The sequence below is a fragment of the Mytilus californianus genome, unplaced genomic scaffold (assembly GCF_021869535.1).
Source record: "Mytilus californianus isolate M0D057914Y unplaced genomic scaffold, xbMytCali1.0.p SCAF_3, whole genome shotgun sequence".
Lineage (NCBI taxonomy): Eukaryota > Metazoa > Mollusca > Bivalvia > Mytilida > Mytilidae > Mytilus > Mytilus californianus.
Genome location: NW_026262679.1, coordinates 22076889 through 22089350, shown reverse-complemented (window position 1 = coordinate 22089350; position 12462 = coordinate 22076889). Strand labels below are relative to the sequence as shown.

At 30.5% G+C, this 12462-nt stretch overlaps 1 protein-coding gene across 4 annotated transcripts in view; it reads right to left on the bottom strand.

The window, feature by feature from the left end:
- LOC127734126 (protein FAM227B-like) overlaps nucleotides 1–12462 on the bottom strand; it is a 31438-nt gene continuing 18976 nt past the window's right edge. For 2 of the 4 annotated variants that reach the window (XM_052243801.1, XM_052243803.1), the window contains 5 exons: nucleotides 9999–10152; nucleotides 9680–9758; nucleotides 6110–6260; nucleotides 4683–4727; nucleotides 1–1259 (listed from right to left, as the gene is read on the bottom strand). In XM_052243801.1, the coding sequence (XP_052099761.1) occupies nucleotides 1176–1259; nucleotides 4683–4727; nucleotides 6110–6260; nucleotides 9680–9758; nucleotides 9999–10152 (513 nt within the window). In that variant the 3' untranslated portion in view covers nucleotides 1–1175. Of the gene's footprint in view, nucleotides 1260–3404; nucleotides 3447–4682; nucleotides 4728–6109; nucleotides 6261–9679; nucleotides 9759–9998; nucleotides 10153–12462 lie in introns of all 4 variants that reach the window. The other 2 variants (XM_052243802.1, XM_052243804.1) reach the window with 2 other exon arrangements.

The window sequence follows — 12462 nt, the reverse complement described above, 5'->3', positions numbered from 1 at the left end:
TGAAATTGAATATTTTATTAAAAATATGACAACAAAATAGCACAAAATATCACAGACTGCAAAAGTGGTAATTGGACATGGAAATTATATATAAAAACATTTACTGCCAGTTCTGACATTTTAATAATATTAATTTGTCACCTTAAAACTTTAAAGTAAATGTAAAGTAAGATTGGCATATATCGTGTGACTTTAGTGTACAGAAACCACATCTAATACATTGATTAATGAATTCATTACACATAGTTTGTTTTTATGACCTTACACAAGACATTGTAGTTTTCATATATGTTGGTATACAGAACCAAAATTTAAAATTTCTACAGGTATTTTCCCCGTTTAATATTATGTTTTTTTTTTTACATTTTTGAAAGAACATATTGATATTTCAAGAATCCCTCAAAATGATCTTTATTTAAAAATGACTTTCATTTCTATGATTTTGGACAGAATTTTAGCATAGAGGAGGCATAAGGAGAATAATCTTCATATTACACAATTCAAGTCCCAAGTTTAAATTTACTATTTTAATAATGAAAATTAATTTACATGCCAGCATAAAAATAAAACAACAAATAAAAATCTAATACTGTATGTCAAAGATCTTCATATAAATAATGGGACCTGCCCATGAACCAACATTAAATATTTAGTAAAGCTTTAGTTATTCAAGTATGAAATATTCTGGATAAAATTATTTCGAAAATGAGATAAAAAAAGATTTTTCAAGGGAAAGTAATATCTGAAACATAATAATTTACACCAAAATTCTTTCTTGGTGATAGTTTTAAGAAAGTTAATCATTTTTTTTAGTATTTTTAAAACAATTTAAAAATATATTACTTCCCTCCCTAACTGATTAAACTTCCAATATAGGGTCATAAAGGTAGTCCATTACCAATAGGGTCATATAGGTAGTCCATTACCAATAGGTCATATAGGTAGTCCATTACCAATAGGGTCATATAGGTAGTCCATTACCAATAGGGTCATATAGGTAGTTCATTACCAATAGGGTCATATAGGTAGTCCATTACCAATAGGGTCATATAGGTAGTCCATTACCAATAGGGTCATATAGGTAGTCCATTACCAATAGGGTCATAAAGGTAGTCCATTACCATGACAATTTTAACATAAATTTTCATATTAAATTGATTGCATTTATTGTAACATCAGGTATCTTCCTCATCAGCTCCGGCAACACTTTGGGCAGGATCAGTATCTGTATCTAGCAGTATGGCATCTCTTTCTTTTTCCTATAAATAAACATATCATGTTTTACAAATGTAGAATTCACTTTATACTTTGTTCACAGTTCTAAGCAGCAGAGAGCCTTACTAATATTCTACAGTCCTCTTAAGATTACAGCCTACTCATGCAAAAATGCCATTGTGTATGCAATAGTTTACTGTTGTAATTGTGATAAATCATATTTAGCTATAAAGAATTACTAACTTTAGTGATATGTTTAAGCTTTTATAACATGCAAATTTAACATATGAGAGTATGTCTATTTTTAGTATCTTGCTAATAATAAGTTCAAATATAGTTCTATAACCTTAACACTAAAACACAAACTGAATAATAATTACAACTGTCTAATACCACATTTTTTTTAGCACTGTTTTATTTGTTTGATTGAATATTCCTTCCTCAAACAAGTCATATGATAAAAGGCTCATACACTATATATTTTTATTATAAGTGTCAAATAATGATTTACATATATAAATATATATATATATTAAGTTAATATAATATGTGAACATGCAAATGTATATTTATTGAGATCTAAATATATATGTGCAACACACCATAATAGATCATGCAACTTTACCATGTGTTTGTGTGGATAGTTTAAGCCACACATGTGAATGTTATAGATAATTAAACAAAGCATTGATCTTTAATGCATTGAAACCTTACCAGGAATAAGAAATTATAGGGACAAAAGTAATATGAGCAGGACTTATAGATATTACCCAGTCCTTCTCCCAATATATACTTAACCTGTACTAAATGTCAAATGAAAATTTGGTAGTTAAACCATAATGGTAAATCTGGAAAAAGATACCACTTGCAACTGGAAACAAAATTTCAAATGAGTGGGTCTTGTGTAAAACATTATGATTATCAAAATGTTCTCCAAAATAATGGTAAAATATCAACATATAACTGTAAAGCCAGATGTTTTTATTATTGCAGAAATTGCTACAGGATAGATTTTGCAATAATAAATAAAAGGGTAGGTTTTGCAATAATAAATAAAATTGAGAATGGAAACAGGGAATGCGTCAAAGAGACAACAACCTAACCAAAGAGCAGAAAACTGCCCAAGGCCACCAATGTTTCTTCAATACAGCAAGAAAATCTTGCACCGGAGGCAGGCAATAATATTGCAATAATAAAAACTTGCATTTTAATTTTGATTCATTGCCTGAAATAGCAATAATTAAGGTGAATTTCTGTACAAATACCAAGGCCTTTCAATGAAGGCTATGCTATTTACTCAATTGCAATGAAACTGTTTTGTACTGTGTTTTATTTTGCTTGCTTGTTTGTTGTTGTTTAACACAACTTTCAGCAACCTTGGCTATACCATGGTGGCCAGTTATAATTGGTGGAGGAAGAGTAATATAAGAAGTAGCTATATAAATAGTTGACACAATAAAATGTCTTAACTGCTAGAAAATTAGTTTGGCAGCAAAGTAACAGAAAACTATCACTATGCATTTCTCATTGACATTTTCAGTGAAGTCAATCAGACAGAAAGTATAGATCACAGCAACCTAAATATTTTGGACTTTGTTTTACCAGATAAGAGGTTCATAGCCAGGAGAAAAATCACTCATATATTATTAAGGATTTATAACAAATGGCTAAACTTAACCAAAGCTATGAAAGTTGGAATTTGTAGGTTAGGACAATTATTACTTGCATTGAATTTCTAGTGATAGTGATAAAATTGTTACTAATTGATTTTTTTTGTATGTAAGTAAATTGTACTATTGATATATGAACACAATAGATTACCTATTTCTCAACCCTAAAATTTTGTTGATGGAAGATGCATTAAATCTAAAAGGGTTTTCCATCATCTTCTTCTGAGAAACATACTAAAATAAGCAAAGGTTTTACAAAATATCTTACTTTCCATCTAGCAAAAGTACTTGCAAATAACCGGCGATAGGCAATATCTAGACTAAGTAAGTTTTATCTAGCTGTATAGACCCAGGATATCTTATCAGCTATACATTTAGAGGTTATTTAAAAATGTAGTTCTATTCAATGGAAACAGTTGAAGAACAAGGATATCAAATATGGCTGAACACGATAATGGAAGGCATGCACAAATATTAAAGGATGGAACGTTAGAAAGAATAACAAAACAGTGGATTTACTCTCTGTTTCCTCTGAGCCAGCTTAGAAGATGATTGTTCATGCTGTAAAAAATAGTCATAGCAAGTTTATACACATAAGAAAACGTGTTGAGATCGTATAAAAGATATAAAGGAAAAATGTGGTTGTTAGATTCTAATAGATTAAAAAATGATAATGAAAAAAAAGTCATGATACATGATATTAAATCGGAAAATGAAATAGACAGTAATTTACTGTACCATGAAACTTTTCAAGGTACCTAAAAATGATAACAACAATCACACCCTAAATCGAAATTATAAAATCTGATGTTGAAAATGTTTGTTGATTTGCAGTAACAATGTATAAATTATAGAAGTACATTGAACAATTCAATTTACATGAAGAGTGATTCAATTTGTCTTCCTCAATAAATCAAAGGTACAAATTTCTTTCTTACATGATTTTGAGTGTCAAGAAAAAAAATATAAATAAATAAGGGAGATAATTATAAATATTCATTTTGCTTATTTTTTTAAACTAATTAAAAAGTTTATTTTAAAACATAATTGGATATATTGTATATTATAATCAAATTTTTTTTTTACTTAATTCAGTTTTGAAAGTAGTTACCAGTACCATTGTAAAATTAGTTAGTTAGGACAACAATATTTCCACTCCAGTATTTAATGAAAGCCCTGTCCAAAGTTCTCTCCCTTTCCTGATGTTAAATGATAATGGATAAAATGAAGCAATGCATACAGACAGCAGAGATTTTCTAGGTAAGACAGAGTCTATGTTGACTAGCCTATATATAATTCATCTACAATGATATACTTTTAGTATAAATAGGTTGTAGTACTACTAAAAACTAAATGCCATGTATTTTCAATGCAGAGGAATTTATAAAAATACAAATTTCATAATCTTATCAGACATATCTTAAACTACAAACAGAAGAAAAATGTATGATTTTGAATTTTAATGAAATTAATTCTGTCAAAAGGTTGTACTAGTGTGAATTAAGATCTGTCAACTAAAAATCTAACTATTAACAGGTTTCACTAATCTCAATAAACCAGACCTCGAACTATTATAGCTTCCATTGGAATTTATTATTTCCCAAAAGGAACTTAGCTCAAAAATCAACTCGCCTAAGTGAACCTTTTAAAATGATTTTTATGAAAGACTCAGATAAGTTTATGAAATTTGTGAAAAATATATGACCATATTATGTTAATATACTATATTATTAACAGTGGTTTATAAAGGTCACTGAATTGATACCCATTACTATAACTGTATGTGAAACTCCATACCTTATACACCAATTGATCATTATCTTTGATATCAGGAAAATCACTCTTATAAAACAAACATAAACATTTACTATCATTATATCTAGCTTACATAGTCGAAGGGAGACAACTTTTGTTAAACGTAATAAATAACTGGAAAAATCTAAGTACAAAGTGCAATCAATGCATGAAGTTTTAGCCCTCAATTAACCATCTCTTCAAATCTTCTTATATTAACTAATTTTAAATTTTAAGCCTAGCTAGTTTTAATCTACAAACAATAGTTTTGAAACTATGATATTTCAGCGTATTTTCATAAAAAAAACCAATTAATATATTGTCAAAAAGTTTAAAGGTCAACATGCTAAAAAACAATTAAGTCATTACTACACAGTTTCAATAAAAGTACATATATGCACAGTTGCTTGTCTGACAAAATACTATAACATTTGTTTAAGCAGTGTAATACAAAGGTTATTTACCAAGGTTTTTTACAAAATATTTTATGGGATTCTTGTCCATTCATTCTTATAACATACAACATTTTCACATGTTATTATACTAACAGAGATTTCTTTTAAGGGGGTGCAGAACACCTAAGGGAATTAACTCTTTAAAAATCAGCTGAACGTTTAAAACACATACTATCAGTAATGAGACATCAAGCTTCTATATGATCAAAATTAGTGTTTGTCAAACTGCTATCTATCCAACGAAATTATTCCTATAAATTGTGTGGTTCAAATTTCTTGAAATTTTTATATTTTTGTCAACAGGTCAAAGTAAATATTTTGTCAAAATTTTATGAAAATTAAAAGAGCCAAATCTATTTTAGTCAAAGTGTTGGGTACCCCTTAAATTGCAATAATCTGCAGAGTTGTCTCCCATAATCCCCCCAAAAAACAAGAATAATCAAGCAATGACTTGGTGAATGGTACTTATCCTGTGATAATGATAATTTAACAATGAAATCTGAAAACGTTGTGGAAATCAATTCTTAAATTCATAGGGTGTATATAGCATGATGTGATGGTGCTTTTTCCGGTCACCTTTAACAAAAACTAATATTTGGTTTGTGAAATATGATTTGACTAATGTATCCTGCAATATAACTTACACCAGATATTGAAATACAGAGGAATAATCCATTAAATTGTCTAGTTGAATAATTACAGAATATCGTACAATAATCTCAAGTATAAACTTTAGATTCCGGAATTTTTTTTAGGGAGCTCATAAAAGATGAATATAAATTGAATGATAAGTAATATTAACCTTAGAAACAAAAAATAACATAGTTAATAAAATCAAAAATAATTTAATACTATATCTTTAAAAATTAGATAATAAAAGAATCATCTGGATGCTCAAATTGAATCATTTATTCTTAAAAGGAAGAAAGCCCTAGGAATATGTTGAATTTGTATAGTTTTATACATAGTACTTACATATAATTCTAATATTTTATCACTAAGAATTTTAAGATCGAGAGGATTTTTAGTCATCATTAGCTCTTTAGATAATTTGTTAAACTCTATATTGGATTCTCTCTGTCTTCTCTTCAGTTCAAAAATTTCTTGGTCTGTTTCTTCACATATTCTGTAAAAATAAAATACCACAATTTAAATTAAGTAATAAATATGAGGGGGGGTCGGACCTTTATCGGGACTCCTGGACCGGGTGTTTTTTAGCTCGGGATTTCGGGATTGATCCTTTCGGGATCTGGGAATTCTTTTTTCGAATTTCGAGATGTCGGGATTTAAATTTCTTTAAATTCGGGATCTCAGGATTTCATGTTTTAAAGCCCGGGATTTCGGGATCAGGACCCCTCCGACCCCCCCTCAAATTTATTTCAACAGACTAACTTAAAAATAAAAGAAGAATGTGTCTGAGAATATGAATGCCCTTGCTCAAGCTTCAAATAAACGAAAATGGGACAAACGGACGGAGAGACGGAAAGGTCAAGGGTAACACTATATGTCCCCATCCCCTATGGCAGGGGCATAAAAATTAACTTTCCAAGTTTTATCCATTGTAAAAACTACAGTGCATGCACATAAATATTTGTCACTTGCAATTTTTCATAATAGATTTGATAATAAACTGCATGTTTTCTCAAAAATATCATTGTCTGGTCAGGTTAATGTAAACTTAATACTACTAGAAGCGTTTAAAGTTTATTAAGTTAGAATTTCTTTGCAAAGTGTTTTTATTTTCTGAAGATGTAACCACAAGTACTTTTTTTTTCATAGAAAACAGTAGGTGTTTTAAGTCTATCATTTCAAGACAAAAAGTGTTTCAAGCTGATGAATAAACATTTGAAAAGTGAGAAAAAACAATTATTGTAGAGCTTTGCTAATGAAATGTTCACATTTATATCACAAAAAAATCAATGGAGATTTTATTGAAAGTTGACAAAATCTCCTGGATTTCAACAGAATTTAGGCCTAGGAAACATAGAGTGTTAGTGAGGGTTCTACAAATTGAATAATCAAGTCAGATATGTAATCTATTTTAACAAACATGATCTAACAAGATCTTTTTGAGTGACACATGCCCTATATAATTCTGGTCCAGAAAACAAATTAAAATTGGCCTGTTTTTGTTATTCTGTTAAAAAAAGGAAATGTATGCATTGTCATGTCATTAAAAGGAACGCAGCTACTCTAACTATCACAAAAAAACAAATGTTCTTTCTAGTCATTGTTTTAACTATGATTCATTGTGAAAATAGTCAATCACTAATTTGAAAACTTAGCTAGAAAAAATGGCCATATTTGGGAGTTATTGAACATATGTCAACTTAATTACACCCAAAATAATTATCATACATGTTAACATCAGGGCAAAACAACTGAATTATAAATTAATACCAAATTAACATTTAAACTTCAGACAGTATTGCGTCTTTCAACATCTGGTTTGTATAAACCCAACAACTAACAATTAACACCTTCTTAAATGTGTTTTTATAGGAAATATAAAGTAAAAATTGTAGGTGACATGTGGTTATGTCTAATTGCAATGTAGTTTTAAATGACAAGTCTATACCTGTTTAGAATTGCATTAATCATATTAACAGATTTAAAAATAAAAAGTAAAATAACAAAAATACCAAATTCCAAGGAAAATTCAAAACGGAAAGTCCCTTAACAAATGGCAAAATGAAAAGCTCAAACACATCAAATGAATGTTTAAACATACTGAAGAGTGAAATGTCTAACGGTCTATAAAACTTCTATAGATCTGACAGGTATTGATTTCAGTTTCACAGAGATAATATTTGTTGGCTACAATAAGGGTACAACAAATACATTGGTTGTTGTTTCTTAATTATTTGTTCACCATCTAATTACGCAATTTATGAATTTGGTGTTCAGTTTAAATTGTTGATAATTCTTTGTTGAATTCATTCCTATTCTGTTTAGACTCCTTATGATTTTAGGGCTTGACGTTTTTTTACACTCCTCATTCATTGAACATTGTATATTGAATTTTTTTTTAGGTACACCTAAAATTCTTTCCACAAGTCAAATATAGTTGACATAGTCAAATATAGTTGACATACTTTGCTTAAAGTGTCTGAAAAACAGACATAATCACAAAACTAAACATTGACCAATGTACCATGGAAATGAGATCAAGGTTAACTAAACCTGACTAATAGACATGTACACCTTACAATCATTCCATACACCAAATATAGTTGACCTATTGTTTGTAGTATCTTAGATACGTTTTGACTGCAAAATATTTAAATATTTTGATCACTGTTCCACGAATCAAGGTCAAGGTCAATAGAACCCTGTCTGAGGGACAAGTAGACCTTGCAAGGATCCCATATACCAAATATAATTTTTTCTTTTTCCTCATAATAAGTGAGAAATTCAGATGACAAAATAAAATGTTGACACAGAGATATGCCTTGCCTGTCTGCCTAAAATTCAGAAAAAGAAAATCTGATGGACAGCAACATTGCTAATTAATTCAAAGTCACTGGACAATGACCTATGGGGGCAGGGCCTTGAAATAGTCGTCAAACTGATATGTACTGATAGTATAAGTAATGCAACTTTATAGAAAATATCACTGATCTATCACATGTAGTTTCTATAAAACTAACTTCAGCAGAAAACTTAACATTGAAAATTGCTTTTTAATTGAAAGCTGCTGGACCATGACATAGGCGCAGAGTAAACTTAATATTGAAAATTGCTGATTAATTCAGGTCAAGATCACTGTACCATGACATAGGGTGCAGGGTATCAAAAAAGTCGTCAAACTGATATGTACTGATAGTAATGCAACCTCATACAAAATATCATTGATCTGTCGCAAGTAGTTCCTATCAACCTAGCTTAATCAATAAACTTAACAATTGTTGACGCCAACATCGCCGGAGAAGCAACACCTATTTCTCCCCTTTCACGACTTTCGTTGCAGGCAGGCAAGACAAAAACTATAGTTTTTAAAGCACTCACTGAACCATGAAATGAGGTCAAGGACAATATACAAATGACAGATGTAAATTTCTTAACATAAGGCATCTGTATACAAGATATGAAAAATCCAGGTCTTCTGCCTTCTGATATATAGTTAAAGCTGCAGATGCCAGATTAGCATCACTTTCGTTGCAGGCAAGACAAAAATGTCTTTATACTTGAAACTTTTATGCATCTTTGACTTACAGACCTAGCTTATTCAAAAGAGTTTACACAATAAACATGTACCCTAACACATGAAAGTAGTAAAATTTTATAATCTAACACTTGTTTAAAGATAACTATGTAAAGAAAGTGAATTCCAAACTATATATTGAACTTCAAGATTTAAACTTGTATAAATTGTGACCAAATTTTAATTATATGATTATGCTCTATATGGCCAATGATATCTATCATGGCTGAGTGGTCTAAGAAGTTCAACTACTGTATCAATTATCTATCATGGCAGCGTGATACGATTCAATTCTATTGTTATCTTATCAAAACTACCCTACATATCTATATCCTACTTACTTCTGATATTCTCTTTGAATAGCTTCAGACATAGCTATAGATTTCTGTATCAGCTGTCTATATGTTGGCCCTTCTGGAGTAAGAAGTTAAGGAAAAACAAAGTTATCCCTCAATTATATTGATGCAACGTCAACCAAAATGTCTTCACAACATTATCAGATTTATCTAACATGTGAAATTATCGGTTTTTATTTCACTAGAAATCACAATTAATCACAACTAAGCAACCAATGTAATAATAAAAGGTATCACAAAAAAAAAGTTCAAAGCAAAATTTAAGAAAATAGAAATAATGAATTTATATATGTAAAAGGATATGGCAAGGCAGATATTTCTGTTCTTCTAATTTTCTTGCCAGGTTGATGGAAATCTCTCAACTGTCTCATATGTAAATAATGTGAGATGAGAGGACTTCTACCCTGGACATTAAACATAACTCTCTCATACTCTGGACCAGGTCCTATTTGATGAGACTGAAAATATAAATAATAAAGGGTAATTATAATAAAATAAACATTCTGATTATATATTATATACATCAGAGTTTAAGCATTTTTTAAAACTATGAAAAAACTCTTAACTTTTATACATGTGCGACACTCATAATTTTAAACTTATAAGCTGTCTGGTATTCTTTAAAAGTTTAGAGGACATTTAGAGGGTAAACTTACATTGTTCCAGTGAGAAAGCTAACTATTAAAGATATGCTGACTTATTTGAATTGGTTTATGAAATATCAAGAAGTTTACTACCGATATAGAAGCAAATACCAAATAAAATCTTCTAAGCTGTCTTACATAAAACATTATCAAACAGGAATGACTAATAAGATGCAGGTATACTCAGAAATGTTTTACCATGACAATAATTTAGTCGTAAAAACAATCTGCTTTATCATAGGTAAAGGTAACATAGCATGCCAGTACCTTACAATCAATACAATAGCATGTAGACTAACATCAATGATTGACTGGTAGATTTTTGCTTACTAAATGTCCAGTGGCAAATATTTCATGTAATCATGCATACTCAGCATGAGAAAAAATTAAAAATAAATCAAATCGGTTACTTTTCCAAAGCAAGAACTGCTTCTAGAAAGAGTTGTGGGAGTTTTCTCTACATCCATATAATGTAACCGTTTCCTCATACATGTCTCAGCATTTAACTTCCTCCTTCCAACAGCCTCACTGCAACAGGGCAATAGAAATAAAAAGATGTGGTATGAGTGCCAATGAGACAACTCTCTATCCAAGTCACAATGTGTAAAAAATAAACAATTATAGGTCAAAGTACAGCCTTCAACACGGAGCCTTGGCTCACACCGAACAGCAAGCTATGAAGGACTACAAAATGACTAGTGTAAAACAATTCAAGCAGGAAAACTAACGGTCTAATCTATATAAAAAATCAGAAACGAGAAACACTTATGCACCACATCAACAAACGACAACCACTGAACAACAGGCACCTGACTTAAGACAGGTGCAAACAAATGCAGCAGGTTTAAACGTTTTAACAGGTGCCAACCTCCACCCTAACCTGAAACAGTAGTGTTACATTACAACATAAAAAGACAAACAATAAAATATCAATTGAAATGGATTAACTGGAGACTTAATTTAAGGTGTTTTTTTATTAATAAATTTATTAATGGATTTCACTGCTGGAGGGGATTTGCCCAAGTAGTTGCATTACTATACCCCAGTCAACCCTTGAAGTACTAAGAGTAAGATGGATGAATGAATAGAGGTCCAATAACTATTGTAATTCAAAACCTGACATAATAACAAAAAGTAAACACAAAATATTCATTGTAATGTCAATTGAAATAAGATCAAGGTCAATTAATGAGTCAGACTGAAATGAACTTTTGATTAAACATCTGAATATGGAGAACCTACCTGAGCATCATTAGAAGTTAAACAAATTAAAAAACCCAATACCAAGTCACTGAACCATGACGATTAAGTCAAGGATATCTTAATTTCTGTAGGATCAGAGAACAGGGTATTACAAATTTAATGAAAAATATCTAGCATCTCTACTGTCTGAAATAATTAGATAACACTTTCTACTTTGCTGTTTTAATTTCTACGAAATTCTTGCAAGCAACAAAAAATTACCAACCAGTCCTGAATACCCATTAATTTCTATTACCATTTCCTAAAAAACTATACTTTTTCAATTCAATTACATGTATATCTCAAATATAAAAATCAAATGTACCAAAATATATGATGAAATTCAATGTACTTTAATACCTAAAACTGAGAAAGACAGCTATAGGCCATGACAAAAATATTTAAAAAATCAGACAAACAGAATGAAAGTGAACAAAATAAATGAGTCAGGCAGATATTTCATGCATGTTAAGGAAGAGAAAAAATTAACAATAAAAACAACAGGTAGGTCCTGTAATAGAGGCTGTCAGGGAGGATGAAGGTCGGGGAAATTTGGACTGCCACAGGAAAATGGAGGTATGTTGGATAGGGACAGAAATTTAGCCTTGCAACAGGCCACCTAAGGACTCCTCAAAGAGTTGTTGCAAGGGTTCTTAACGTGCAAAGAGTGTGGCACTCTCTTTACACTAGGCATCGATTTAACGTCCCCATTTTGACCGGACGAGGCTGCGAACTTGTACATCCCACACAGCCTAACGGACACCCCACTTTGGTGAGGGTTCTAATGCTGGTTGGAGGAAGACCAATGTTGACCATATTTCTATTCCCCAGTCACCCTTGGGGTGGCAATGTAGAAGATAGAATAAATCCATATACGAATTA